The 24,232-nt window shown below is 45.5% G+C and overlaps 12 protein-coding genes and 1 long non-coding RNA gene across 16 annotated transcripts; 9 read left to right on the top strand and 4 right to left on the bottom strand.

The window, feature by feature from the left end:
• The first annotated feature begins 38 nt into the window (after window positions 1-38).
• On the top strand, window positions 39-1,702 carry LOC136185575 (UDP-xylose and UDP-N-acetylglucosamine transporter-like). Its single transcript, XM_065972740.1, has 10 exons — window positions 39-164; window positions 214-327; window positions 380-482; window positions 541-590; window positions 641-725; window positions 776-886; window positions 938-991; window positions 1,040-1,115; window positions 1,169-1,244; window positions 1,307-1,702. Exons 1-10 carry the CDS (start codon window positions 85-87, stop codon window positions 1,584-1,586), a joined length of 1,029 nt encoding a protein of 342 aa, XP_065828812.1. The 5' UTR covers window positions 39-84; the 3' UTR covers window positions 1,587-1,702.
• A 106-nt stretch (window positions 1,703-1,808) lies between these two features.
• LOC136186421 (uncharacterized) lies at window positions 1,809-3,295 on the top strand. Of its 2 annotated transcripts, none has more exons than XM_065973758.1 (9): window positions 1,809-1,904; window positions 1,971-2,018; window positions 2,070-2,169; window positions 2,229-2,435; window positions 2,489-2,576; window positions 2,628-2,685; window positions 2,740-2,872; window positions 2,921-3,061; window positions 3,121-3,295. In XM_065973758.1, exons 1-9 carry the CDS (start codon window positions 1,830-1,832, stop codon window positions 3,165-3,167), a joined length of 897 nt encoding a protein of 298 aa, XP_065829830.1. In that variant the 5' UTR covers window positions 1,809-1,829; the 3' UTR covers window positions 3,168-3,295. The 2 variants fall into 2 exon arrangements, with proteins under 2 accessions (XP_065829830.1, XP_065829831.1); XM_065973759.1 differs by having other exon boundaries at window positions 2,996-3,061.
• On the bottom strand, window positions 3,133-4,581 carry LOC136186420 (uncharacterized). Its single transcript, XM_065973757.1, has 5 exons — window positions 4,326-4,581; window positions 3,926-4,271; window positions 3,728-3,871; window positions 3,393-3,671; window positions 3,133-3,344 (listed from the first exon to the last, which is right to left on the bottom strand). Exons 1-4 carry the CDS (start codon window positions 4,526-4,528, stop codon window positions 3,432-3,434), a joined length of 933 nt encoding a protein of 310 aa, XP_065829829.1. The 5' UTR covers window positions 4,529-4,581; the 3' UTR covers window positions 3,133-3,344; window positions 3,393-3,431.
• Window positions 4,582-4,660: 79 nt separating this feature from the next.
• Window positions 4,661-7,851, bottom strand: LOC136186418 (uncharacterized). The gene is made up of 7 exons (XM_065973754.1): window positions 7,689-7,851; window positions 7,495-7,636; window positions 7,356-7,438; window positions 7,206-7,292; window positions 6,980-7,150; window positions 6,856-6,926; window positions 4,661-6,803 (listed from the first exon to the last, which is right to left on the bottom strand). Exons 1-7 carry the CDS (start codon window positions 7,811-7,813, stop codon window positions 6,388-6,390), a joined length of 1,095 nt encoding a protein of 364 aa, XP_065829826.1. The 5' UTR covers window positions 7,814-7,851; the 3' UTR covers window positions 4,661-6,387.
• On the top strand, window positions 4,739-6,354 carry LOC136186416 (ras GTPase-activating protein-binding protein 2-like). The gene has a single exon (XM_065973751.1). It carries the CDS (start codon window positions 4,850-4,852, stop codon window positions 6,158-6,160), a length of 1,311 nt encoding a protein of 436 aa, XP_065829823.1. The 5' UTR covers window positions 4,739-4,849; the 3' UTR covers window positions 6,161-6,354.
• Window positions 7,852-7,867: 16 nt separating the features above from the next.
• On the top strand, window positions 7,868-8,656 carry LOC136186424 (piercer of microtubule wall 1 protein-like). Its single transcript, XM_065973762.1, has 5 exons — window positions 7,868-8,003; window positions 8,093-8,161; window positions 8,234-8,300; window positions 8,356-8,422; window positions 8,473-8,656. The coding sequence occupies exons 1-5, from the start codon at window positions 7,919-7,921 to the stop codon at window positions 8,539-8,541; spliced, it is 357 nt and encodes a 118-aa protein (XP_065829834.1). The 5' UTR covers window positions 7,868-7,918; the 3' UTR covers window positions 8,542-8,656.
• LOC136186422 (UPF0739 protein C1orf74 homolog) lies at window positions 8,168-11,516 on the bottom strand. The gene is made up of 2 exons (XM_065973760.1): window positions 8,476-11,516; window positions 8,168-8,430 (listed from the first exon to the last, which is right to left on the bottom strand). Exon 1 carries the CDS (start codon window positions 11,342-11,344, stop codon window positions 10,631-10,633), a length of 714 nt encoding a protein of 237 aa, XP_065829832.1. The 5' UTR covers window positions 11,345-11,516; the 3' UTR covers window positions 8,168-8,430; window positions 8,476-10,630.
• LOC136186417 (serine/threonine-protein kinase pim-1-like) lies at window positions 8,780-10,708 on the top strand. Of its 2 annotated transcripts, XM_065973753.1 has the most exons (6): window positions 8,780-8,927; window positions 9,024-9,121; window positions 9,189-9,236; window positions 9,407-9,770; window positions 9,859-10,035; window positions 10,086-10,708. In XM_065973753.1, the coding sequence occupies exons 1-6, from the start codon at window positions 8,879-8,881 to the stop codon at window positions 10,472-10,474; spliced, it is 1,125 nt and encodes a 374-aa protein (XP_065829825.1). In that variant the 5' UTR covers window positions 8,780-8,878; the 3' UTR covers window positions 10,475-10,708. The 2 variants fall into 2 exon arrangements, with proteins under 2 accessions (XP_065829825.1, XP_065829824.1); XM_065973752.1 differs by having other exon boundaries at window positions 8,780-9,121.
• Window positions 11,074-12,051, top strand: LOC136186423 (protein SPMIP1-like). Its single transcript, XM_065973761.1, has one exon. The coding sequence runs from the start codon at window positions 11,441-11,443 to the stop codon at window positions 11,942-11,944; it is 504 nt and encodes a 167-aa protein (XP_065829833.1). The 5' UTR covers window positions 11,074-11,440; the 3' UTR covers window positions 11,945-12,051.
• LOC136186414 (ceramide kinase-like) lies at window positions 12,012-14,201 on the top strand. Its single transcript, XM_065973750.1, has 11 exons — window positions 12,012-12,219; window positions 12,271-12,477; window positions 12,524-12,655; window positions 12,703-12,766; window positions 12,824-12,969; window positions 13,028-13,277; window positions 13,333-13,413; window positions 13,472-13,569; window positions 13,618-13,820; window positions 13,872-14,044; window positions 14,102-14,201. The coding sequence occupies exons 1-11, from the start codon at window positions 12,012-12,014 to the stop codon at window positions 14,151-14,153; spliced, it is 1,614 nt and encodes a 537-aa protein (XP_065829822.1). The 3' UTR covers window positions 14,154-14,201.
• A 36-nt stretch (window positions 14,202-14,237) lies between these two features.
• LOC136186413 (phosphatidylinositol 4,5-bisphosphate 3-kinase catalytic subunit gamma isoform-like) lies at window positions 14,238-19,715 on the top strand. 2 transcript variants are annotated; one of them, XM_065973749.1, is made up of 32 exons: window positions 14,238-14,404; window positions 14,457-14,653; window positions 14,705-14,766; window positions 14,819-14,908; window positions 14,966-15,023; window positions 15,097-15,145; window positions 15,203-15,307; window positions 15,355-15,552; window positions 15,606-15,702; window positions 15,763-15,835; window positions 15,896-15,980; window positions 16,038-16,127; window positions 16,187-16,271; window positions 16,325-16,443; window positions 16,493-16,682; window positions 16,741-17,081; window positions 17,147-17,231; window positions 17,297-17,359; window positions 17,416-17,640; window positions 17,694-17,788; window positions 17,849-17,942; window positions 17,993-18,049; window positions 18,112-18,209; window positions 18,266-18,320; window positions 18,381-18,515; window positions 18,569-18,679; window positions 18,732-18,811; window positions 18,870-18,945; window positions 18,996-19,097; window positions 19,157-19,222; window positions 19,280-19,375; window positions 19,436-19,715. In XM_065973749.1, exons 1-32 carry the CDS (start codon window positions 14,325-14,327, stop codon window positions 19,616-19,618), a joined length of 3,540 nt encoding a protein of 1,179 aa, XP_065829821.1. In that variant the 5' UTR covers window positions 14,238-14,324; the 3' UTR covers window positions 19,619-19,715. The 2 variants fall into 2 exon arrangements, with proteins under 2 accessions (XP_065829821.1, XP_065829820.1); XM_065973748.1 differs by having other exon boundaries at window positions 19,157-19,375.
• Window positions 19,704-21,045, top strand: LOC136186419 (GDP-fucose transporter 1-like). Its single transcript, XM_065973756.1, has 5 exons — window positions 19,704-19,771; window positions 19,819-19,879; window positions 20,005-20,145; window positions 20,206-20,322; window positions 20,385-21,045. The coding sequence occupies exons 1-5, from the start codon at window positions 19,707-19,709 to the stop codon at window positions 20,985-20,987; spliced, it is 987 nt and encodes a 328-aa protein (XP_065829828.1). The 5' UTR covers window positions 19,704-19,706; the 3' UTR covers window positions 20,988-21,045.
• Window positions 20,212-21,358, bottom strand: LOC136186426 (uncharacterized). The gene is made up of 4 exons (XR_010669723.1): window positions 21,272-21,358; window positions 21,049-21,223; window positions 20,669-20,961; window positions 20,212-20,606 (listed from the first exon to the last, which is right to left on the bottom strand). It is a non-coding gene; the product is annotated as an uncharacterized lncRNA (long non-coding RNA).
• Window positions 21,359-24,232: the final 2,874 nt, after the last annotated feature.

Here is a 24,232-nt window from a genome sequence, read left to right on the forward strand (position 1 = left end):
TCTTGCGTCATTGACCCCCCCGGATGTGTTCGCTTCCAGTATAGCGCACGGCGGCTCTAAAGGCAACGTGTGCAAGTGCGAAGAATGTTTACTACCCAAACGGCAATTTTGCTGGTCTTTCTATCGTGCTGTCTCAATGTCGTCTTTCTTGAACTCTTGATCAAGTAATAGCGGAACCGTTGTGCGCTCGCTTCGTTCTTATTCCTCGCATAGGGAAGCCAAAGGATCAGGAACAATTATTACCTTTGCACAATTTCTATTTATAGCGTCGGAAGGTTTTATAGCTACGGCTAATTTTGGCCGAGAAAAGAGGATCATTCCTCTCAGGTACAGTGTAACAATTGATACGATTCCCAATATTATCCAACGTGTGCAATAGATCGTACGGTGTTCTTGTTCTCATATTCTTCACTGTGAGCGTTATAAACAATTATGCGCTCAATTTCAGTATTCCAATGCCTCTACACATGGTTTTCAAATCGGTACGTAGAGCCATAATAATGGCTGTTGGTAGAAACAGCCCATAATTATTGTATCTAGGGATCACTTGCCGCTAATATGATACTGGGCATCATACTGCTGAGAAGAAGGTTGCACTACCTAAACCCGCTCTATTCAAATGTCTAAGGAACGTTTTTAGATACACTTTATCAAAGTATCTATCGGTTGCCATAGTCTCCTTTGGTATTTTTCTATGTACCTACATGTCTGCTTTACAAATGGAAGTAATGAAAGAGACGTTTGGGATCTAATTGACTCTGAGTCTTTCTTTTAGAAAAACAGAGTTGAAACGGCTGGGAAAGGAGCAACGCTTTTAGAACTATCCGTTGGAGTCACGCTATTGATTTTATCTCTGCTAATGTCTGCAGGCCTTGGCATATTTCAAGTAACAGATAGTAGGATTCGTGTTTATTAATTAATTAATTACTAAACTAAGGAATCGTTGTATGCCAAATATGGAAAAGTATCTCGTGAAGTGATGTTCTATTCTGTAAGATGGGTGTTATTGGCGAGGATAAGTGTTCAGTTGTATTTTTAGCATGCTCTGTCACTTCCGGGATTTTTTCTTCTTTCCTCTGACATATTGCGTCATGCTGCAATATTTTCTGAATCGAGTCAGACTAACTAGCAAGTTTAATTTGGATAACGTTAATCGTTTTTCCTTTAGAGCCTATTGAACTGTTTCTCCTTCCAATATCAATTCCAAAGATGTGGTTACATCTTATAGGCAATCTATTTACTCAATATCCTCTTACTATCAAAATTAATTTATTCTAAATTCCTATTTCCTTAACAATTAATTTACGTACGTTTGCGTTCGTTCAGTGTTTTTCCTCACAAGCCAGTGTCAGTCTCTGACTGTAACACTCATTGTGACCCTCAGAAAATTTGTCAGTCTTGTCATCTCAATTCTGTACTTTCAAAACCCCTTTACAAGTTATCACTGGATTGGTGCTGTCATGGTTTTCTTCGGTACATTTCTGTTCTCTGACGTCATTGGAAAAGTCAAAGAGAGGTTTTCAGAATTGGGAAGGAAGAATGAAGGAGAACTTCAGAATGACAATGTTTCTAAGAAGGAGTTGTGACACGTGACGTCTTGTTTTCGTTCAGTGCTAATCTATTTTTTCGGGTTCTTAAAATTTCATGGTGGGGGAAAGGGGGTGACATTATTATTTCCTAATTATAATTATCAGAACCTGAAGTCTGACGCGAGAAAAGAGTGTCGGTTGTAAGGTATATGGCTGCAGATAGGAACACTGCATGATTTTATGCAAAGCGATCGTCTTATCTAACGCACGTTCTATCTATTCGCTCTTCCTCTATCCGTGATGCCTGCGACTTCGTCTTTTCTACTCTGCCTCCTCTTCTTGTTTGTTCTATTCGTCTTTAGTGCGGCTCACTCGGTACATTCATCGCTTACACTATAGATCTATCTAGTGCTAAGAACGCATCTTGCCTCTGTTCTACAGCGCTGGACGTGTCCCGTGCCAAGATCAAGTGGAACAGGATTGAAAAAGGCAACGTTTTTGTCCTTTTCAACCGTGTACCTCTTGATCGATTGTGAGTAGGATCCGTGCGGGGGCGTGGGTGACTTTACCACCAACGGACAATTGACCCTTTCCCCGGGGCCAAACACTCTCGAATTCGAAGAGAGCATCAGCCACAAAGGCAGGAATCCTAATCTACGCTCAAGAAAAGATAACCTCATTGTCTAATCGCCTATACAGGAGCTCCGTTTCGCATCGCTCTGTCTCAGGATGGCAAAGACGTCTACGATTGCATTCTTCTAAATCACATTCCCCACAACGATGCGGGAAGACCGACCTATCTGAACGAGCAAACGTACGTTCAGTATCGAATCACCGTCGACATTCCCGATGTGAAATGTGACAATTGCGCTCTCCAATTGATCAATCCCATGACTGACAAAATAGGTTCGAGTCATATATCTACACTATGTGCACGTAGCTTTCATTTGGGGAACTAGGAAAGGGAAATTCGTGCGTTCTGGGACAGTCTTCGAGTCCCAACTATTGCTTTAGCGTCTACCATTCATGTGCCAACGTCAAAATTACGTAAAAGCGCCCGACGGTTTTTTGGAGTCATTCTACATTGTTTACTTTTAGAGGAAAAATTCCGCGCGACAATTTGAACTGCACCCAGCCGGCTGACTGGCCCTACAGCGTAAGAAAATGTTTGCCTTAGCTACGTGCAATTCATAAGAAGTCTCGTTTTTAGAATAAGCAAGCTGATATGTACACCCAAGAATCGCATCCGTGGCAAAACGGAACACTCACAGGACTACCTAGTCAATACTCTAACAAAATCGGAGCATGTTATCCGGGAGCGACGGTCCCGGCTCCAACTAAAGGTCAGTTCGCTGTAGTGAGAATACCTAATGCAAACGCTACGGTCATAGTAACAAGCAAGGCACCTACCCTCTTCAAAGTTTTAGCTACTCTGAAATTGCATGCTAAGACTACTGTTGCTTCAGTTTCTGATGATGTCACGGCAACGAGCGATAGAAATGGAGATGTTGTGCAAGAACCCATTGCCAAAAGTAAGAAGGTAAAGGGTGTCTTTAAACAAATGATAGCTGGAGCTCTGTTTCTCTTGCAGCACTGTTAGCGCTTTCAACTCTTATAACGTATCTTATTTTGACGTAATCGTTTTCTATTTTTGTATGTATATTGTATGCGTGTGTATGTATGTATGTAGTCTACTGTACATGTATGCTGACCTTTTACGTCATCTGACTCTGCTCTAGAAATCAAAGCGTCCCTGACCCTCTTGACGCAATGTAGCAATCAAAATTTCACAATCGTACAGAGGTAGCAACTTCACTGAAAGATCAATTAATCAAATTTGACACTGATGATATAATGTCTTACTTTTCCCTAGACGCAGTCACTAACGTAAAATTAATTAAACTATGAAACAATCGTTTCCGGATTCTCCTTTTCCTGCGAAACCCACATGTACATAATCACTCCAAATAGAATCAGAAAGGCTCCTTTCAACGAGGCGAGCATAATGTCAAGCTCAAACATAAATCCAGCAATCACAGTAGACGGTATCCAAGCAAACGCAGCGGTGACCAAGTACGTCTCCGGCGTTCCATAAAACAACAGCAAGAGCACAACAGCCTCAAGGCCAACTTGAAGAGGAAGCTAGAAACGTAGATAAAAAATAGGAGTCCCATGTTGACTATTTTTTTTTTCTGTACCATTACGCCAAATTTAGCCCAAGGTGCAAACATTCTCTTGCTGAGTTTGAACCATTCCGCGGGACGTGCGTAGAACAACGAGATTCCCAGCATGCCAAACGAAGTGGCAGAAAAGAAAGCAATCATAAAATCGAGCATAGCAAACTAGACACCCACTCTCCCCATTAGAAACTAAAGAAATAAGTTTGCGTGACTTACACTGTCCAGTCGATTTTTAATGGAAATTAGTAGCACTCCCGTCGACACGCCGTTGACTATCGATATGATAGTACCCACCAGAGGAAAAAAGGCCTCCGAATCTCCAACGATAGCCCACAAAAAACCAGCAATAATGATTCCCAGGCTAAGGAGTTTCTCTATCTTGTGTCGACAGCCATAGAATAAACTTCCGGCAATGATGCACGCTCCCATGGATATGACGCGACTCGCCTGAATAAGAGGTGACTCGGCAGCGTTGTTATACGGAGCGTCGAGTATGTGAATTCCGGAGACAATGGAGATGAGTGACAAAACGACTGGCCAAATAACCGTCGAGAGCATTTCCCTAATAATTATTCAGGTTATTATGACGTCAGCGAGCGTTTGGACGCTATTTCACCTGTAGTTCCCTCGTTTTCGTTGAAAGGCTTTTATTAGGAGAGAGGAGAGTGCGAGCACGACGTGACTGCCCCAGCGAAGGAGGAGCCCCTCTGGTGGCGGAATAAAGCGATAAGGCGCGAATTCGCGTATTCCGAGCGAATGCAAGAGGATGATAAGACCGACGCATAACGCCGAATAACGCAGAAGATGATTCGTCGACATCCACTAGCTACTATATACGGGTTGTAAGAACTTTTTGTATGCGATTCCCGGATAACTTAATTCACGCAGTCGGTCTACGAGGAAAAAGGAAAGCGTGTACAAACGCCAGCTAGCCGCCAGCTATTGACCTATAGTGAACATAGTGAACGAAGCCCTGTACGAGAGGATAGGATTGACTTTGACCGGGAGCTTTGTCATACCCCGGAGAGATGACGAAAGACTTACGATCTCCCGGATACCTACACCACATGGCATCCATGATCGTTCGGTGAACCCGTCTCTCTTCGCTTCACTCGTCGCCTTTCGACTCCTATCGTTGCGATGGATCACTCGCGCGCACAGCGCGTAGGAACCGAATTCGTGCGTCAGTACTACACGCTCCTCCACGAGGATCCGCTCCAGCTCCATCGTTTCTACCTCGACCAGTCGTCGTTCGTGCACGCCAGCGGCCAATCGAACGACGAACCGGTCGTCGGGCAGAAGCAGATTTACGCAAAGATGCGCGCGCTCAGTTTCGTCGACTGTCGCACGACGATTCGACAAACGGATAGTCAACCGACGATCGACAAAGCAATCGTCGTTCAAGTCTGCGGCGAGATATCGAACAACGGAGCGCCGATGCGTCCGTTCGTTCAAACGTTCGTTCTCTCGCCCGAATCGGCGAAAAAGTACTACGTGCGCAACGACATCTTTCGCTATCAAGACGAAATATGGGAGACGTCCGCGACGACGAGTGCGCCTGCGCAGACTGCCGATCCCATTTCGCTCGACGTTTCGGCCGCCGATTCGACGCCCTACGGCGCCGCGCAGGTTATAAACGGCAGCGCCGGCGCCAACGATCCTCCTCCGGAACGCACCGAAGGCGAAGGTGCCGAAACGAACGCGAGAGCGCCCGCCGACGAAGAAGAGAACGCCGAAGACCAGGGGGAACCGCCATTGCAAGGAAAAGAAGAAGAGGAAGAACCACCCACTAAATCTTCATGGGCCAACGTTGCCGCCTCATCAAAAGTCAGTCAAAAGCGCGGTGGCGGCGGCGGCGGCGGCGGCGGCGGCGGCGGCGGCGCTGTCACTTCATCGGTCAATCCTCCTCCTCCTCCTCCTCCGGGGATTACCGCTCTGCCGCAACGGGAACGCCCACCCACCCGTCGTCAGCCAAATCCTCAGGGAGGAGGAATCGTCGAATCGCCAAAAGTAGTCAATCAGCAACTGCCTGCTCCTACTCCAATTTCCTCTTCTCAGACAGCGCCTCCCATGCGTCAGTCACGTCACCCCGACACTCATCAAATTTTCATTGGAAATTTGCCCAATACGGTGACGGAGCAGCAAGTGCGCGAGACCTTTTCTGACTGGGGAAACGTGATTGAAATTCGGCTGAATCCCAAGCATTTTGGTTTTGTCATCTTCGACGGTCCAACGCCCGTGCAGAATCTTTTGAAGCACGTCGAATCCGGAAAGAATCAGATCCTGGTCAACAAGTCGCGAGTCAATCTGGAGGAGAAGAAATCTCTACCCAAACTGGGGGGCGGCGGTCGAAAAGACGGAGGAATGCCATACCAGAATCGTTCCGGAGGAGGCGAAAGGGGCAGCAGTCGTTTCGGCGCGAAAATGAGCAGCGAAGGGTCACGTCGTTAGGGAACCTATATATTGCTGCACTAACCTGAATGGAGGGCCTTTTATAAATTACATAGAGGAGGGGTTCCTCGTTTGTCGCGTTGTGACATTTTTGTCTGTGTGTTCGGTGGTCAGTGCGTGCATGTTTAGCCGTCGTGTGTATGTGTGTGCCTGTGCGTCCCTCTCTGCAAGAAAATGCATTGATTTTAACTGTAGTATGTGTCCCTGCGCGCGTATACAGATACTATTTACTTTACGTGCACGTGATGATACGGTTTTTGATGGGGGCGCTTGGAGTGGAAGAAGGGTAGAGGTAATAGCCAGCGCCACCAATACCGCTTGGGTCCCAGTGTCGATTCCAAATTTTGGAGCCAGCCTGTTGGAAAGTCGCGTTGTTGAGAGTCTTCTGTTGTCGAGTCAATTGTAAGATGAGTGGCGTGATTTGAATGGCTGCTGTCCGCGTTGGCTTTTTGTTTTTGGTTTCTCTTCCAGACGCGATGCTTGAGAAATTCGTGGAGGGTTTGACCGGCACAGGATACGTGAAAAATCAGGCCAAAAAATGTACACAGAACAGCGGCGGAGAAAGTAGAAAGCCAAAAGAGAGGACCGCCGCCGCCGTAATCCTGACACAAATCATCTAGTGAGCCGGGAACAGGAGTCACATCTAAAAAGAAGTGTCACTATCGTTGCACGAGGAGAAGTCTCGCAATGAGAACCGTTGTTTTGTGAAGAAATGCTTTTGCAGTATTTGTAGGGTTCTTTTGATACGTAGACAGCATAGAGACAGCTGAGAAAAAACAGCACCTTTGCTCAGCAGAATGTATAGATCATATACTATACCTCATTGCGCAGTAGAAAACGAAGAGAAAGAAGTTGTGAGCGTTGTTTAGGCCAATACAGTTGGCAGCAAAAATGCAATGGTGATCATGCTTTAATACACATCCATCGCATGTGAAGCAGTGGTGGGCTCTAGGCGGCTTAGCTCTCTTACACTCAGCGCACCAACGGGAACTAGAAACAACAGGACACGTCAAATTGCTATTACTAAAAAGAACAAACTAAGGACCTTGGTTCATCACTGCCTTGCGTTTGCTGATCTTTTGTGAAGCCAGGCGAAACAATGATTATTTTGATGAAATGATAGAACATGTTACTGGGTGCATAAAAGACAATAATAAGATGACTGAAAGACCTCTTCTTCAGTTATCTGTCCTACCTATTGAGGTAAATAGACGGAACGTAATGTATAATGGCTAGATGAAGAGAAAGAGGAAGCCAACTGGTTTCAGGATAATCATTCTAAAATAGAATAGACGTGTTGAAAGTTTTCAATGTATTGAGATTAAACGACTTACAGTAAAAAAAGGTACGACGTGAGAGAAGTGAAAATATATGGGAAGAGATATCAAACCGAATACCGACACCATAACGAGGTACTCCGCTTTATCGCTGACTTTCATTGCGGACGTCATCATGCGAGTAATATGGAGCGATCTCCTGTAGAGAGAGTAACGGTTTTCAAGAAGGAATATCTCGCGGATCTTGTGACCATGGTCTGAAGCCTAGCGCTTGAATGAGGTTCAGAAGTAGCTCCAAAATAAGCGGAAATGTCACCATCAGACATACGAAAACAATTGCTATCAGCAACGCTATGCTGAAAACTCCTAAAGCCATTTTTCGTGCAGAAAACCTCGTGCGCTACAACTGGGTCTGGCAATCCCGGATTACCAAGCTTGCGTTGCTAAGACAAACGAAAGTCTTGTTCGTGGAGCCGAAAGAATGTCTGACACGGCTTTGAAGGCTGGAGAAAAGACGTCCGACTACTACAGGACGCATAACCTTCCTGAACGCTTCAATCAACCCGGTAAGAACGCCTTTTTCCGCGGCTTTCGCAACGACCGACCGTTTTCTGTCATTCTCTGGTCTGATCGTCCTTTCGTGTGCTTCATCCAGTTGCAAAAAATATTGGTAATCCAGTTTTCACGTTTGAAGGGACGATCGCCACGGAAAACAGCCGCGAAGGTCGAATAGGGGGCCGTCGTTTTTTTATTTGCCGCCGCAAATTAATTAATTAAAATAAACCTCTAATTAAAGATTGTTTTCGTGGCTACGGCTCAAAAAATGAACACCCTATGTATCGGACGGCAACGTCGTCATACGGGTGAGTCCAAATCCAATAAATCAAAGTACAGTACACGCTATTTATAGTTTTATAGGAGTCATGCTCCGAACGTTCACACGGTGCCGACCAGCTTTCACGGAAGGTCTCAGAAATTTTCAGAAGTCAGTTCCTAAAAATGGCGCATTATATTAATTAATGACACTATCCTTAGCACCTTGGCAAATCTGGGATGTATAGAAATCACTCTCTAAATACTTCCTCAGACAAGAGTAAAGTGTAGAGTTCTTGTCGTGTTACTAGGATACTTGTGGAGAGTGCCTAATTTTCCATCTGTTGCCGCCTGCTCTTCTTTAGCTTCATAATCAAATAAGAACGCCCCTTTCGATTGCCCATCGCTCCGTCAAGTCAAAACCATTTCTCTCTAATGCGCCACTCCTTGACGACCTATTGCTTTCTTTGGCGCTTTTCTACGCATCGTGACGGCACGACACGCCTTCGATTCGCGCGATTGGTCAGAGCCCGTCTGACGTCATCGACCGCAAGGTCACCATCAAAAACGTCTGTTAGCCGAACTCTACCGCCCCTTTTCCTCTGCCTCTCTCTTCTGCACGCTGGCAATGAAGTCGATCGTGCACAAAATGGCCGCCTGTCGGCTCGAAACGAAAGGTAAAGACGACGGGACACGCGACAAGACCGCATCCGTGTGTGTCGAGAGAAAAACATTGGAGCGGGGGGCCCCAATTTCCATTCTCGTGCGTGCAGCGTCCGACTTCGACGATCTATACGAAATCGGCGAACAGATCGGCAGCGGCGGATTCGGCCGCGTCTACGACGGAATCCGCAAAGCCGATCGCGAACGGGTCGGTCCAAAACGCGAAAGCGCAAAGTCGCACGAAAAGCGAACGCGCGATCGATTCTTTCTCGCAGGTCGCCGTCAAAGTCGTCTCGAAGAAACGCGTACTGCACTGGTGCAAGGTGAGCTATTGAATCGATCAATCATCGAGGCGAAAGCCTTGGTAATAATGAATCGCTCGCCGACTGACCGCTGTCGCCACCACAAGCATTTATCGTTCGCCTGCGGTTCGAGCGCGCGACGTCGCGCTACGCGGACAATACGACCTTTTTTCTCAACGCGCATTCCTTAGGCGTCCGGAGGGAAAACGATTCCGCGCGAAGTGGCGCTTTTGCGTCAGATCGAGCACGTAAACGTCATCCGTCTGTACGACTACTACGAAAAGGCGGACAGCGTCTACATGATACTCGAACAGCCGCGTCCCATGATGGATCTGTTCGATTTTATCACGGCGGCGTGTCCGCTTTGCGAGCGCACCGCCAAATTCCTCTTCAAGCAAATCGTCGAATCGATTGCCTTCTGTCACGCGGCCGGCGTCGTTCATCGCGACATCAAGGACGAAAATATTTTGCTCGAGCTCGCGACGGGACGCACGAAACTCATCGATTTCGGATCGGGAGCATTTCTCAAAGAAGGACCTTACACTGATTACGAAGGTCCGTACCTTCTGGCCACGTGTCTAGACAAGCGCCACTTCCGCGTCGCTCGCGAACCACTTCCGGTTTTCTTCTTTTGTTCTCTTAGGTACGAGGGTCTATAGTCCTCCAGAGTGGATCAAGCATCATAAGTATCTGGCCGAGCCGGCTGCTATATGGTCTCTCGGCATACTTCTCTACGATATGGTGATGGGCGACGTGCCGTTTGAAAAAGACGACGAAATTCTTCACGCCGATTTGAAATTTAGTCGATCGTGCACTCGGGGTAAAAAACATCCCTCTCTCTTTTTCCCAACGAGATTCTTCTTCTTGTAGCCGTCGTTCATCTCATTCGATGCATGTTGACGCGTCCGCCAAGCGGTCGGCCAACATTCAGTCAAGTTTTGGATCACGTATGGCTGCTCACTGCCGTGCGTAGAATCGATCTCACGTTGCCCAAGTTGCACAAGGCAATCGTTCATCCGCCCGGCAAAGCATCGCCCAATCTCGCCGGCGATATTCCCAAGAAGCTATCGACGTCGTCATCAACTCGGCTCGCTGACGTCAGATCGGTTTCTTCCGGGTATGGGAGTGTGGGGCGGCGAACAAAGGTCCAGCCTCTGCATCGGTCTCCCTTACTTGAGGCTAAGCGACAGAGTCTCCAATTTACACCCTCGTCTGTCAAATTTGATGGTTCGCGTAGCCAGCCTGAGATTGTGATATAAATTAGAGAGGCTCTTTTCTTTTCTTTTTGATTTTCTACTTCTGCACTATGTGCCAGGCTTTATTTTTTGGGTTGCGAGTCAGAATTAATGCTTCTAGAACATTTCGCCTACTAGTAGTTGCCTCTGTTTTGTGATTGAGTACACTGTTATAAAAATTTAGAGTAGCACGCTCGGTAGACAAATGATTTTTTGACTAAACTGTACTATGTCCTGGTGGGGACAAGATTTTCTCAATCTGTTTTTCCAGCGTTCTATTGGCTCTAGCGCCGCCTCTTCGAGACATTGCGGCACGGAAAAAGACGCAATTGGTACGTCGCCGTTGTTCTTTGTGGTCACGGAAGCCGTGTGAACTCGAAGAGGAATCATACCAAGGCAATTTGACCCTGGGCCTTCATCGTTGTACCAATATAGCACCGGGTATCCTAATAGCCACCCGAAGGCCGTGGAGAGTTGAAAAGGAGATTTTTTGAACTCGTCGGCGCGTTTGTTTGCGTGGAATGCGCGCAATTGGAGTCGAATAATCCGATCGGTATCCGGGTCTGGGATTCGGGGGCGTGACAGTTGACTTGAAGCGTCCACGAAGAGAAGGCGAGAAAAATCGTCTCGTACGTCTTCGGCGAGCCGTTTCTCGCAAGGCGAGCGACTTATTATAAATATGTCGTCCTCAATAGTGAGAAAGTCGAGCTCGGCGCCGGAAGGGCATTTGAGTGAGCGCAGGCGAGCCGACTCGCCACAGTCGTACAAATATGCGTCTTTGATGCCAATATCGAGACAGATTATGCTTGCGGCAATCGTTTTCCATCTTTCTCGTACGCTTCGACTCCTGAAACGGCTCCAAATTGCTTCTTTCCATCCATCTAAAGACACCATAGTACGGGATCCGAAAGCGGAAGTGAATGTTGTTCCTCCCTTTGTATACGGGTCGCGTCTCTCGTGGCGACGCCTTGTTGCAGTCCCCAGCGAAATATGAGCTTCGACACGCGAAGTCAGAATTTCTGGAAGGAGTCCGTTGATAAGGAGGCTCAAGTTCGACTGCAATGGCATCTCAAATACAGCAAAGAATTCGCCCGAGGAACGGCGGCCAAAAAAGTCCGTCAGAGTAAACCTCTCCTGGTGCTGAAACCGATCGTGCTTGAAAAACAAGAGCCAAGAAACGAGACGCCGAAAGACGAATCGAAAAAAGAAAAGAAGTCCACCGAAGCGTTGCTTGAAACAATGCGTCCCGTTTCGGGTCGAACGAAAAAACTCCTCTACACGGGCTTGAGTGCTGAGGGGGAGGGGCGAGAATCGTACTTGCACGTGAGGAAGGAGAAGAAGCCCGAACAGAAGTACGAGTACCCAATGACAAGCGCTTGGGAGTACGGATGGAAAATTATGGACTTGATGGGCTCCGAAACGGAGAAAGCGGCGCGATTCGGACGCACAAAAATCATTCGCGACTCCTTCTACAGAACGAATGGAATCTTCTAAACAGACCGACCTGAATCTACTCTATTGTGTATATGCGTTTCGTTTTGGTAGCCAATACTGTAGTGTAATGTTCGTGGGGTTGTTTCTAATCCGGGCTCTTGATGTTATGTGTACGGAGGATCCTGTCCGTGTTCTAGAGCTCGATAACGAGCCGCCACCAGCGTCGATCGCTCCAATCATTCGGTCTACTTTGTTAGTTGCGAAAAAGCCGTTCATCGTCCTACTAACGTCGCGCGAATTGACGTGGTTTGCTGAAAACGAAAAACGGCGAAATGGTAAGACAAAAATAAAGCGGATTTCGTCGAATAACGCACGTTTCTCACCAGTTCAGTTAAGCCTCCAGGATGTAATTGCCGTTCGGACGACGGCAGACGGCAATTGGAGGCAATCGCGAGCCGATTCGAGCGAATTTAGCGTCTTTTCCTTTCGCCGGAAGTCGCGCGGTAAATGGACACTGAAGCAGTTCACGTTCGAGTGCCAATCGAATCACTTGTGCGCCGAATGGATTCAAAATCTCAAACGCGTTTTGGCAGGTCGTCGAGAAGTTTAATTATTGTTTGCTATCTTATATCTAATTAGGGATGAGACAGCGTCCGCGAATTTTGAAAGTTTTTATTAATCCTTTTGGCGGGAAGAAACGCGCCGTTCAAATTTACGAAAAAGACGTTCGACCTTTGTGGGAATTGGCTGGAATTCTATTGGACGAAACCGGTTTGAATGCTTTCATTGTTAGCAATAATTCAATACCGTAACCTTAGTGACACAATCAGGCGATCATGCTCCAGACATAATTAGAGAGATGGATCTAAGAAAATATGACGGGTGAAAGAGATCAATCAATATACGCAGCCTTTAGAACGAATGTACTTTATTATCTAGGCTTATATGCGTTGGTGGAGATGGATTGTTTAGTCAGGTAATGAATAGTTTGCTGACTCGCACTCAGCTCGAAGCGGGAGTCGATCAGTCAAGACCGAGATTTATTCCAGCTCGTCCGAGAATAAAATTAGGAATAATACCAGCTGGTATCATAATGAATAATTACAGTACTGCAGATGTGCGAGGCTAACGTTTTCTCTCTAGGATCGACCAACGCTATTTGCTACAGTACGACTGGCACTGTTGATCCAGGCACGTGTGCATTGAGAATTGCCATTGGAGATTCGCGCGGCGTCGACGTTTTCAGCGCTGAACATCGCGACAAAGTTCTGTGCTTCGGGATGAGCGCGTCCTATGGTTTCCTTGGCGACGTGCTGGTGGAAAGTGAAAAGCATCGATGGATGGGACCACGGAGATACGACTATGCGGGAATGCGGAGATTCTTTCGACTCAAGTAGTAGAGACGTGGTAAAACAGCAAAGAATAATACTAACTGTATATTTGTAAAGGTCGTATGGATGCGAAGTGATGTACGTTAAGAGTTCCGATACTGTTGGTAGTCCCAAAGATGCTGTCAAATGTAGAACTGGGTATAATGTAACCATTGTTTGGAGGGGTACACTTCCAAAGCGTGTTTTTCCCCCCCAGTTGCACTGTATGTGACGAAGAGATCGACGGACCATCTCCAGCAGAGGCACCACCTAAGGGAGCCATGGCACGAGCCGGCGATAACGAAGTCATGACAGGTAAACAGTACCGATATTTTAAGATACTAATAATTTATATGTATGTAGAACCGAGTGATTGGCAGTCGCTTTCGGGCGAATTTTGCGGGGTCATTGGCGTGACAATTTCCGCTTCTTGCAGTCGCTCTCCTCACGGGGTCTCACCTTCTGCTCACCTTGGCGACGGATGCATCGACATAAGTTTGGTGAAAAAGTGCTCTCGATTTGATTTTTTGAAATTGCTGTTTAAAATTTCCCGAACTGGAAATCACGCAAGTGAATCGAATCGGGCGAGGCATTTTTACGGAAAAATTTTTATTTAGTTGAATTTACCGTTCGTCGAAACGCATCGCGTCCAAGAATTCAAACTGCGTCCACTTGACAAAAACGAAACCGATGCCGCCGAAGGAAAGAACCTAGTCCAGCGAAGAACTACGAATAGTAGCACGTGGAACGTAGACGGCGAAATAATGGAAGAGGCCGAAGTCCAAATTAGGTAAGGACGCGCATCCGTTGTTATCTCTAGATTGACGTGAGTCATTCGATTGTTTAGGGTTCACAGACAGCTGATAACTCTCTTTAGCCGCGGAATCGAAGAAAAATAGTTTTTGTAAAAAATTAGTTAGTCTAATTTTAGAACAAAGTGCGATGAATAGGCGGAGGCGTTCGTGCCTGTACTTGTTATCAACTCCACCTCTTTCAGCTTGGCGTAATCAGTTCATGGTGTCGTTCGACTTGCGTTGAGCAGCGAGCGGGCCTCGGCGCGCGAGCGAAACATGGAAACGATGAAGGACGTTGCGCTCGCAATGGGCGTGGACACGAGTGAAAGTCCCCTCTCCAGCTCCGCTTTCAACGGGTAAAGTTTAGATAATCCATATCGCGCGAATCGATCTAGTGCGCGCACTTAGAGCGCCAGCGTCCGACGATCGCAGCCATCGCCCAAACGGCGCCGATTCCCGTCTAATCGACGTCAACGACGATTCGAGCGACGAAGACGAAGAACAGACGAAGAACGCTACCGCCGCAAGTGCGCGAAGCGACGAGGGACGACAAAGAAAGAGACGAGTCGTCGCCGCCGCTGCCAGGAAAAGGATTTCGAACCAAGGCAAGGAAACGAACGAGCGATGTGACGCGAATAAAAATCGTTACGCCCCAGACGCGGCGACGCCGTGCGCCACGAATCCCATGCTCGTGCTTCCGGTTCGATCCAATTCTCGAGTAAGGAGAAGGACGCCGCCGTTTTCTTCTCCTTCGCGAATAGGTTTCTTAGCTTCTCTCTCCGGCGCGTCGACGAAGGGGAGTTTCGACGGGCGTCTCGCGATCGCTCAACTCCAAAACGTCCGTTTTCACCAAGATTCGGGTGCGTGGAAACGAGAGTTGATGATGGAAGTCTCGCTTTCAGTTCGGATCTTCATAGGAATTCAAAGTTGACTTTGTTCTTCCGAGTGGGTCTCTTTTGCCCTACACCTGTCAAGGTACTATACTACAAATAGAACGGAAGTTTCCTCATACCTAAGCGCTGAAGTAATTCTTTATTATCTTTTTTAGGCGATTGGACTGTTGAGCAGATTAAAAATGAAGTGTGGACCATCATGAGGTTCCTAAATCTTTATTTATTTTTTTGGGATGCAGCAAACCTATTGTCTATTTTCAGAGATTACAATTTATTAGACGAGTGCCTTGAGAATATGGACAGCTACGTATTTAAATACGAAAAGGACAGCGATGCGTACGAGCTGTACGAAGAGAGACAGATATTGTATGATGGACAAAAGTATTTGCACGTTGATCATCTTTTCGCTTCAGCCAAACCCTTTCTGTGGTCATGTACTGGAGAGCGAGAAACGTCGATGCAGGCCAATTCGAAATCGTTCCCATACGCGTCGAAACGGCTCAAGAAATCGAAATGAATAGGGAAATCGGACGACTCATCGGTATCAATCTAACGGAATTGTCGACGAGAAAGAAAGATGAAGTGACGACAGTGAGAAGAATATTTGTCGGGTGAGAAATGACGTCAAATATAAGTTATTCATATTTTTCAATTGCACTTTTAGTGTCAGACGAAGTGCCGTTAGTAGTCGAGATCCTTCGTATTATTCGATGGAACCGGAACTTTGTCTCACTCCCATTCCTTTTCACATCAAACAGGCCGTGAGAATTAATGAGTCTCTTTCTCTCAACCTATTATGATAGCTACTGTGTACCACTTAGCTTGATTCTTCTTCTGGAAAAATTATACTGAAAGTTCATTCCGGAAAGGTTTTTACGGCGATGAAAGTGCCACGTAATATAACTAAGTTTGGAGGATGGATCGTCGATTTGCTACATAACGTCTCGTTTCTAGATAGCTATACTCCTTTTCAAATTCTCCAAGAATTTTTTCCTACCGATGCTAGAAAGAAGCAGAGATTAAATTTGCGAGAAGATAGGTGCGTTGCTGTTCTATGATAACGGCGTTTGCAAATTTTCACCGTCGACGTGTGTAGTAAAATTCAAGATTATATTCTAAAAGTCTGCGGAAGAAACATTTTTCTGACTGGTCCCGACAGAATCGTCGATTTTCTTTACGTCAGAAAGTAGGCTATAGAAATGGAACTGTCGTCTCTTTTTTTGACGCGATGGAATGATGTCATAGTTGTCTTGCTACGTCTCGCTGCATCTACCTTGCCGTTGTGCCTTGCGTAGACGTCGAGAAAGACAAACCAAGAAATGTGCCAGAAGTGAGTGTTTTCAAATTTTTTTTTCTAAAGAGACGATGTATTGATGTATTTAGCCGGATTTGATAGACGATTACACGGGACTCGCCGGATCGTATAAGCAGCTTTCGGCTCTCACGAAAGATCACACGCAAGTATTCTCGCTGGCGTCGTGGGACATAGGCCAGAAATTCAGGTAAGCAGCATGGCAAATTATTGCCTATCATATATCTATTTGTTTCTAGAGTTTTCGTCAAAGGAATCGACGACTTGGAAGGGGAAAGCGATTGCGTTTCTCTACGCATCGAAATTGGGATATCTCACGGGGGAAAGCCGCTTGTTCACTCCCGGAAAACGAAGGAGATTCGCTACGCGAGATATCCGCGATGGTCCGAGTACCTCACATTTGACATAAAAACGAAAAATCTGCCTAAGGTAAACCACGGAAACCGATTGGCGTTTTTTTATTTTGAATTATTTTTTTGTTTTTCAGTCGGCCCGACTCTTCTGCAACGTCCTAGTTCGAAAACCAGACGTGAAGAAACAGAAGCGGTTTTCGACGCTTCCGCGCAATTACAACATCGACGATTTCGGCAAATGGGGAGAGAGCATCCAGAAAGTTTATCACGCCACACTGCAGCTATTCGACTATCGTTCCATACTCCAACAAGGCCAGCTCCAATTGTCTATGCACGGCGGCGGCGGCGACGTCACGTCAGCAACTCGATCTTCATCCTTCTTTCCGAGCCTTCACGTCGAGTTCAGTCGTTACGCTCATCCGGTTGCCTATCCTAATTCCGATTCGGGATGGAGTCTATCCAATAGACAGAATGGGTAGGTTGACTGAGTAGAAAATGTGGGCTTTTGTTTCTACTGTTTCGTCGTTCGATCATTTTTAGTCATTTGAGTCGAAGTCCCATGACGACAAAGTCGCGTTTCATGGCAATGATACGAGAAATTATATCGTCGGATCCTCTTAAAGAGGTGACTCTAAACAAAGCACATTAGAATGACACCATCGCATTTGTTTTCTGTTCTATCATTTCCAGTTGGAAGTTCACGAGTGCGAGCTCCTGTGGAGATTTCGATGGTCTCTAGTAGAAATACCAGAAGTGAGACGAAGGGTTGTTATTCGAATGATAGATTATCGTGGGGTTGCAACGTTTAGGCGTTGCCTTGGCTTTTGCGTTGTGTCGATTGGGGTTCGTTGGAGAGCGTCGTCGAAATCCACAAGCTTCTACAGGACTGGAAATCGTCTGAGATCACGCTGGAAGTTGCTCTGCAGCTGCTTAATTCGAATTGCGTCGATGAGAAGGTTCGCAGTTTAGCGGTGGATCGATTAGAGAGACTTAGCAACGATGAAATGCTATTTTATCTACTTCAGCTAGTACAGGTATGTTTATGAATTAAGTATGGGGGTGCATACATAGATCTGTTTATTGTTAGGTCTTGAAATTTGAGCCTTATCATGATTCGGCTTTAGCGCGGTTTTTGCTTAGAAGGGCTTTAGGTAGCAAAAGAATTGGGCACTACTTTTATTGGTGTGTGGTGATTTGATATGATAATTTGCTCGTTCTACTTGTCGTCGTTTGAATCTTTAGGTTTTTGCGTTCTGAAATGGATTTTCCTGAATTTCGTGATCGGTTTGGTTTGCTATTGGAAGCGTATCTTAGAGGATGTGGAGAAGCTACACTGGTATTATATAATACTATCTCAATATATCAATCACCGACATTTGTTTCAAGTCTGACATAAAGAACCAGCATCAGGTTTTCAATTATCTTGCTCAAGTCGCTGTCAAAGTAAGAAGCGAGCACTCTGCGGGGTAAAAGTATATGATATAGTACGTTGTTTGATGCAACAGCTCAAGTCTGGAGACAAGAAAGACCGGGCTGGATTTTTATTAGAATCTCTGAGGGACTTTGATGTTCCTAAAACCTTTTCTCCTGCTTACGATCCAAGGTGAGGTTTGTCCACCAATGTCTATCTATGTAAACTCACGTCTTTCTATCATATAGCACAAGCATTGGCGACTTGCAAATTGGCAATTGCAAGTTCATGGATTCAAAGAAGGTTGAAGAATTTGTCATGACGAAGTTTGAAAATTTACTGTTGCTTTTTTCCTTTTTTTAGATGCCTCTCTGGCTTGAGTTCACCAACATGGATCCAACTGCCATCGAAAAGGAAGCGGTTCAACTCATTTTCAAGCACGGAGACGATTTGAGGCAGGATATGCTGACACTACAAATGCTGAAACTAATGGACAAAGTGAGAAAGATTAAAAAATATATTGCTCCTATAGAAATATTTGCAATTTTTAGTTGTGGAAAGAGGAGGGGCTTAATCTGTACATTTTCCCGTACGGGTGCATGTCAACGGGATTTGAAGTAGGCATGATCGAAGTAGTGCCAAACTCGTCAACAGTAGCAAAGGTACAATTTCAACCGACTTTTAGTGTGTATTCCTTCAGCGTTTTTTCATCAGATTCAGCGAATGTTCGGGGGCTCTTTTGGAGCATTCAAAGACGATTGCTTATGCAATTGGCTGAAGAAGCACAATCCAAGGTAACTCATTATAGTAGTGACGTTTTCCAGCTAGGTGTCACTATTATTGATCTTTTAGAGCGAGTGATTTTCAGGCTGCTGTCAAGCGATTTACTCTTTCTTGTGCTGGCTACTGCGTTGCAACGTTTGTGCTGGTATTGATCGTAAATACGGGAGATGAGATATACGGTACATATTGTCTTAGGGAATCGGAGATCGTCACAATGACAACATTCTACTAACCAAATCAGGAAATCTCGTCCACATTGATTTTGGTCATTTCTTAGGCAATACGAAAACGTTCATGGTAAGCGCTTTGGGCCCCAAGAAACGATTTATGGGAGATTTAACGCCTTCTCCTCGAAGGGAATCAAGCGCGAGAGAGCACCATTCGTACTGACGCCCGATTTCGTTTATATCATGGGCAAAAAGGCGAGTGCCTACTTTCACGTAATCTACTTATCAGAAACGTCACTTGAATACGTTCAGAATGGGGAGATGTTTCGCACGTTTCAAGATACGTGCGCGAAGGCCTTTAACGTCATCAGACGCCACGCGCATCTATTCATCAATCTCTTCTCCATGGTCTACTAAATTATGTTCGAAGACAAAGTGATACATTTTTTCAATATGGGTATGATTTAGATGAAGCACACAGGAATTCCCGAGCTACGTAGCGTCGAAGACATCGATTACTTGAGAAACATACTGGTGCTCAACAAATCGGAACCGGATGCGGCAAAGTATTTCAGAGACAAAATTGACGAGTGCCTTCGTCTCAACTGGAGCACCCAGCTCAATTGGCTAGCTCACAATGTAGTTCATTAGTAATAGTTATATACAGTATTTATACTGAATCTAATTTTTTCGGAATGCCACCGGTACGTAGAACTATTTTTATTGATATCAATTCGATATGGGCGAAGGGAAGAACGTTTGTGCGCGCTCTCTACGAATCGCGGCCGTAGTCGCGTTGTATTGGTAAGGCGTAGATACAGAAGCGTCACACGACTATTGTCTTTTATTAGGGTTGTGTCGATCTCTATGGTGTTTTGCAACAAATATCTTCTTAGCAGCCAAGATATTAAAGTATAGTAATTGCTAGGGGGGGGGGGGGGGAGGGGAGGAGGAGGGTATGCTGCCTTTTTTGTTACGATCCGGGAGTGTTCCCCCCCGAACGTCCGTTCTTTTTACGGTCGTTTTTTCGGCGGTAGCTCGACGCTCCTCTATTCGTGACCTGGTTCCAATGCGTTTTCGGCGTCGCAACGGGAGCGACGCTGACGCTCGTATCCAGGCAACATTCGTCACTCTCCAGCATACCTCAATTCACAGGCGATTTCGCGACGGCACTAACGGTATTATTAGCAATACGCGCGTGGACACCGAGTCGTGGTTTTAGATGTCAATTTCTTTAGGTCATGCCTCTGTCTTTGATTTTTATCGGCATGATCACTTTCAATAATCTAGCTCTAAAATATCTTGGAGTTGCTTTTTACACGGTTGGGCGATCTCTTACGACCATATTTAATGTGGTAAGAAAATTGACGGCGTCTCATTAATTAATTATAATTAATAATTTCTATTCCCGTCCTAGCTTCTGACCTACTTCCTCTTGCACCAGACCACTTCTCTCTTGGCTATATCCTCTTGTGGTGTTATCATATCAGGCTTCCTTCTTGGTGTCAATCAAGAGAGACAATCGAGTGGCGCCGTGTCGTCCTTTGGAATAGCGTGCGGTGTTCTGGCAAGTCTCTTTGTGGCTCTCAATGCCGTTTTCAGCAAACGTATTCTGCCGGAAGTCGACAACAATCCGTACCTATTAAACATATATAATAATCTGAATGGAGTATTTCTGTTCATTCCGCTCATGTGGCTTACTGGAGAAATTGAAACCGTCATGGAATATCATTTGCTGAAATCGCCATATTTTTGGATGATGATGTGTCTGAGTGGACTCTTTGGTATTGCTATTGGCTACGTGACCGGTCTCCAAATTCAAGTCACGAGTCCCCTGACTCACAACGTGAGTGGCACAGCGAAAGCGTGCGCTCAAACAGTTCTGGCAGTTTTTATCAATAATAGTCTAAAGACTAATCTGTGGTGGCTTAGCAATGGTCTTGTTCTGGCTGGATCGGCAGCTTATGCACTCGTGAGACACTCAGAAATGAAATCTAAAGAGAAAAATATATCTAAGTAATTAGAAAAGCATGGTAGAATGGTAGAATACAATATCAAATAAAAATGATCACATCAAATACCTCGTGATCACATTGAGATCATCCTAAATCGTCCTAAGTCTATGATAATATGACAGAGAGTTCGTGGGAGATTTGTGCTTCGTATTTCGAGCAATGCTGACGCCCTTTCGCCGTCTTTCAACGCTGGAAAATGCGAAAATCGATCGATCGGAAGGCCTGAAGCAGATGAAACCTCCTAACGGATTTTTCACGACGCCGATCAAGATATTGATAGCAAACTAACGCTTCGCTGTATTTTTCGCCTGAATCGAGCTCGGCAGCTCGTCGCAACAGACTACTGACGACAGACTCCATCGATCGTTCGTTTCCGCGATAGCGTGCGCTGTGTGAAGTGTACGCCGCGCGAATTCGTGGAGAAAAAACGCCGACAATTGCTCGGTTCAATTCACTTTATTTTTTTATATACTGCGCACAGCAAAATGCTTACAAAGAAGGCTTCAATTCTCATTCGGACGACGAACATTCGTTGAGTTATTTCTTTCGATCGCTCCAACCTAAAAAAAAAGAAGTTAGTTATCTGTCAAATAATCGTTGTACGTACCTTTTGATTTGCGTCCGTATTAGCGTTATCCAGGCTACACCGCGTGGAGGTTCGGACGCTTCGTAGCCCAGGTGAGTCTTCGCAAAGCGATGACCCCCTTCCAAAAACTTTCGGGCGAGTTGCGGGTCCTCGGCCAATCCATTCAGTACCCACCTGGATGAGGATCGGCCCCTAATACCGAAACCCCGGTGCGCTGGTACCAAAGCCTTCGGTATGTCTTCCTGAGAAGAACCGGGCCTTGTGGAATGGAGAGAGGCTGACCGCTATGGCGCTACAACAGTGTCAAAAATCAATGGACTAATGATTAGTGATTAGTGATTAGTGATTAGTGATTAGTGATTAGTGATTAGTGATTAGTGATTAGTGATTAGTGATTAGTGATTAGTAACTAATGAAATGATAACAACAAGTTACTAGGGCACAATTAGCTAGCTATATAGAATAATTTTGTGCAAAATAAAAAGTAGAACAATGATTAGTGAACAGTGATCAGTGAACAGTGATTAATGATCAGTGAACAGTGATTAGTGATTAGTGATTAATGATCAGTGATTAGTGATTAGTGATTAGTGATTAGTGAACAGTGAACAATGATTAGTGAACAGTGATTAGTGATTAGTGATTAGTGAACAGTGAACAATGATTAGTGAACAGTGATCAGTGAACAGTGATTAATGATTAGTGAACAGTGATTAGTGATTAGTGATTAGTGATTAGTGAACAGTGAACAATGATTAGTGAACAGTGAACAGATGACAAGATGGGCGACGACGATACGAAGGAGGTCCTATTCCGTTCCAGGGCCAAACAGCTTGTGGCATATTGATGGAAATCATAAATTGATTCGGTATGAAATGTTAATTTAAAGAAAAATTTTCTTAAGTTTATTAATTCATTTACAGATGGAGAATGGTGCTACACGGAGGAATTGACGGATTCAGCTGGGTAGTAACATATCTGAAATGCTCAACGAACAACAAAGCAGAGACTGTATTCAATGTCTTTGAAAAGGCCGTAAGCGAGTACGGATTACCGCCCCGCGTTCGCAGCGATAAAGGCGGCGAAAATACTTTGGTTTTCCCATCCCTCACGTGGACCAGGAAGGGGTAGTATCATAACGGGGCGCTCGGTCCACAATCAACGGATAGAAAGACTGTGGAGAGACATCTTTTATCAGGTACAGTATATAAACACTAAACAGCTGAAATAAAATCTATTTCTGAATACGTAGGTAACTTCTATGTATTACCAGATTTTTCACCACCTTGAAGACATTGAAGTTCTCGACGTGAACAACGAACGCCACATCGTCTGCTTACACTTTGTTTTGTGCCTCATATTACCCGCGACTTGGAAGAGTTTAGAAGAATGTGGAACTGTCATCCACTGTCGTCGGAAAAAAATATGACACCAAACCAGTTATGGATAACTGGAATGCAGCGATTTTGTGAGGGATATTAGGAGAGGAAATGTCGGTAGCTGACCTGGAAGAATTCGGCGTCGAACCCCACATAGAAGTTCCTGACTGCCAGTGGGAAGAAACGGAGGTAGTCGTTCCTCAAATTGTCGATATTAACGACGAAGAAGCACTAAAAAGAATGGAAGAGGCTATAGACCCGGCATCGGATGACGGCAACTACGGAGTCAGCGTGTACTTGCGGGCATTGGAAGTGGCAGGAACTCACTGATTTGACGTACATCTTTGACATTATTTGGTATTCACTAATCACCGTTCACTAATCATTGTTCATTAATCATTGTTCACTAATCATTGTTCACTAATCACTGTTCACTAATCACTAATCATTGTTCACTAATCATTGTTCACTAATCACTAATCATTGCTCACTAATCATTGTTCACTGTTCACTGTTCACTGTTCACTAATCATTGTTCACTGTTCACTAATCACTGTTCACTAATCACTAATCACTAATCACTAATCACTAATCACTAATCGCTAATCACTGTTCACTAATCACTAATCACTAATCACTAATCACTAATCACTAATCACTAATCACTAATCACTAATCACTAATCACTAATCACTAATCACTAATCACTAATCACTAATCACTAATCACTAATCACTAATCACTAATCATTAGTCCATTGATTTTTGACACTGTTGTAGCGCCATAGACCGCTGTTTGTAGGAGTCGACAATGAAGACAGTGCAATGGAGGAATCGAAGGCTCCTGGGCTGGATCATCGTCGGTCTAATCGCGTCTTTCGGGTGAGAAAAGTGCCGGCAACCAGACCATGATGAACACCCCCTCCAAGCCGTAACCACTCAGCTTAGCGCGGTTCGTGCTTGTTGACGACAATAAGACCTCGAACGATCCGTCTGCCCAGTGCGTAAACCGAGGCCGAAGCCCCCCATCGCCCCGCTTACGGGCTCCGGCACGGAATTAACCGTGGGCCACGCTGAGTTCCAACTATCCTTCCTTGCCTTCTGCCAAATCTCCCGAGCCAGTCCTCTCAAGGATGAGACGCGGCGAACCGCGACGCACCCACCCTCAGCCGCAACTGAAGGAAGATCGGTGTGCGCTTCGCTTTTGAACCGTGTAGCTCCGCCCAGCGCGCTCATTGGTCCGTTGGAGGTCACGTTGGACTAACGTAGCGCGCCCATTGGTACGA

Source organism: Oscarella lobularis, chromosome 4, assembly GCF_947507565.1.
Source record: "Oscarella lobularis chromosome 4, ooOscLobu1.1, whole genome shotgun sequence".
Classification (NCBI taxonomy): domain Eukaryota; kingdom Metazoa; phylum Porifera; class Homoscleromorpha; order Homosclerophorida; family Oscarellidae; genus Oscarella; species Oscarella lobularis.

What these genes read in the sequence shown, in the direction of transcription:
- LOC136186417 (XM_065973752.1), top strand. Translation starts at nt 8,879, where the DNA reads ATGAAGTCGATCGTGCACAAAATGGCCGCCTGTCGGCTCGAAACGAAA. An exon ending in GCAAAGCCGATCGCGAACGG is followed by an intron (nt 9,122 to 9,188) that starts GTCGGTCCAAAA and finishes TCTTTCTCGCAG; the next exon opens with GTCGCCGTCAAAGTCGTCTC. An exon ending in GCGTACTGCACTGGTGCAAG is followed by an intron (nt 9,237 to 9,406) that starts GTGAGCTATTGA and finishes CGCATTCCTTAG; the next exon opens with GCGTCCGGAGGGAAAACGAT.
- LOC136186424 (XM_065973762.1), top strand. Translation starts at nt 7,919, where the DNA reads ATGTCTGACACGGCTTTGAAGGCTGGAGAAAAGACGTCCGACTACTAC. An exon ending in ACGGCAACGTCGTCATACGG is followed by an intron (nt 8,301 to 8,355) that starts GTGAGTCCAAAT and finishes ATAGTTTTATAG; the next exon opens with GAGTCATGCTCCGAACGTTC. An exon ending in GGTCTCAGAAATTTTCAGAA is followed by an intron (nt 8,423 to 8,472) that starts GTCAGTTCCTAA and finishes CACTATCCTTAG; the next exon opens with CACCTTGGCAAATCTGGGAT.
- LOC136185575 (XM_065972740.1), top strand. Translation starts at nt 85, where the DNA reads ATGTTTACTACCCAAACGGCAATTTTGCTGGTCTTTCTATCGTGCTGT. An exon ending in TGTCTGCTTTACAAATGGAA is followed by an intron (nt 726 to 775) that starts GTAATGAAAGAG and finishes TCTTTCTTTTAG; the next exon opens with AAAAACAGAGTTGAAACGGC. An exon ending in ATAGGCAATCTATTTACTCA is followed by an intron (nt 1,245 to 1,306) that starts ATATCCTCTTAC and finishes CAATTAATTTAC; the next exon opens with GTACGTTTGCGTTCGTTCAG.
- LOC136186416 (XM_065973751.1), top strand. Translation starts at nt 4,850, where the DNA reads ATGGATCACTCGCGCGCACAGCGCGTAGGAACCGAATTCGTGCGTCAG.
- LOC136186413 (XM_065973748.1), top strand. Translation starts at nt 14,325, where the DNA reads ATGGAAACGATGAAGGACGTTGCGCTCGCAATGGGCGTGGACACGAGT. An exon ending in GAAGTGTGGACCATCATGAG is followed by an intron (nt 15,146 to 15,202) that starts GTTCCTAAATCT and finishes GTCTATTTTCAG; the next exon opens with AGATTACAATTTATTAGACG. An exon ending in TTAAATTTGCGAGAAGATAG is followed by an intron (nt 15,981 to 16,037) that starts GTGCGTTGCTGT and finishes CGACGTGTGTAG; the next exon opens with TAAAATTCAAGATTATATTC.
- LOC136186421 (XM_065973758.1), top strand. Translation starts at nt 1,830, where the DNA reads ATGCCTGCGACTTCGTCTTTTCTACTCTGCCTCCTCTTCTTGTTTGTT. An exon ending in GTGGAACAGGATTGAAAAAG is followed by an intron (nt 2,019 to 2,069) that starts GCAACGTTTTTG and finishes GATTGTGAGTAG; the next exon opens with GATCCGTGCGGGGGCGTGGG. An exon ending in TGTGCCAACGTCAAAATTAC is followed by an intron (nt 2,577 to 2,627) that starts GTAAAAGCGCCC and finishes GTTTACTTTTAG; the next exon opens with AGGAAAAATTCCGCGCGACA.
- LOC136186420 (XM_065973757.1), bottom strand. Translation starts at nt 4,528, where the DNA reads ATGTCGACGAATCATCTTCTGCGTTATTCGGCGTTATGCGTCGGTCTT. An exon ending in TTAAAAATCGACTGGACAGT is followed by an intron (nt 3,872 to 3,925) that starts GTAAGTCACGCA and finishes GTGGGTGTCTAG; the next exon opens with TTTGCTATGCTCGATTTTAT. An exon ending in GGGCTAAATTTGGCGTAATG is followed by an intron (nt 3,672 to 3,727) that starts GTACAGAAAAAA and finishes CTACGTTTCTAG; the next exon opens with CTTCCTCTTCAAGTTGGCCT.
- LOC136186414 (XM_065973750.1), top strand. Translation starts at nt 12,012, where the DNA reads ATGTTCGTGGGGTTGTTTCTAATCCGGGCTCTTGATGTTATGTGTACG. An exon ending in ATTAGGAATAATACCAGCTG is followed by an intron (nt 12,970 to 13,027) that starts GTATCATAATGA and finishes TTTTCTCTCTAG; the next exon opens with GATCGACCAACGCTATTTGC. An exon ending in GAGGCCGAAGTCCAAATTAG is followed by an intron (nt 14,045 to 14,101) that starts GTAAGGACGCGC and finishes TCGATTGTTTAG; the next exon opens with GGTTCACAGACAGCTGATAA.
- LOC136186418 (XM_065973754.1), bottom strand. Translation starts at nt 7,813, where the DNA reads ATGGCTTTAGGAGTTTTCAGCATAGCGTTGCTGATAGCAATTGTTTTC. An exon ending in GCGCTAGGCTTCAGACCATG is followed by an intron (nt 7,637 to 7,688) that starts GTCACAAGATCC and finishes CTCTCTCTACAG; the next exon opens with GAGATCGCTCCATATTACTC. An exon ending in GTTTTCTACTGCGCAATGAG is followed by an intron (nt 6,927 to 6,979) that starts GTATAGTATATG and finishes GTTTTTTCTCAG; the next exon opens with CTGTCTCTATGCTGTCTACG.
- LOC136186419 (XM_065973756.1), top strand. Translation starts at nt 19,707, where the DNA reads ATGGGCGAAGGGAAGAACGTTTGTGCGCGCTCTCTACGAATCGCGGCC. An exon ending in TTAGCAGCCAAGATATTAAA is followed by an intron (nt 19,880 to 20,004) that starts GTATAGTAATTG and finishes TTTCGGCGGTAG; the next exon opens with CTCGACGCTCCTCTATTCGT. An exon ending in ATTTCGCGACGGCACTAACG is followed by an intron (nt 20,146 to 20,205) that starts GTATTATTAGCA and finishes CAATTTCTTTAG; the next exon opens with GTCATGCCTCTGTCTTTGAT.
- LOC136186423 (XM_065973761.1), top strand. Translation starts at nt 11,441, where the DNA reads ATGAGCTTCGACACGCGAAGTCAGAATTTCTGGAAGGAGTCCGTTGAT.
- LOC136186422 (XM_065973760.1), bottom strand. Translation starts at nt 11,344, where the DNA reads ATGGTGTCTTTAGATGGATGGAAAGAAGCAATTTGGAGCCGTTTCAGG.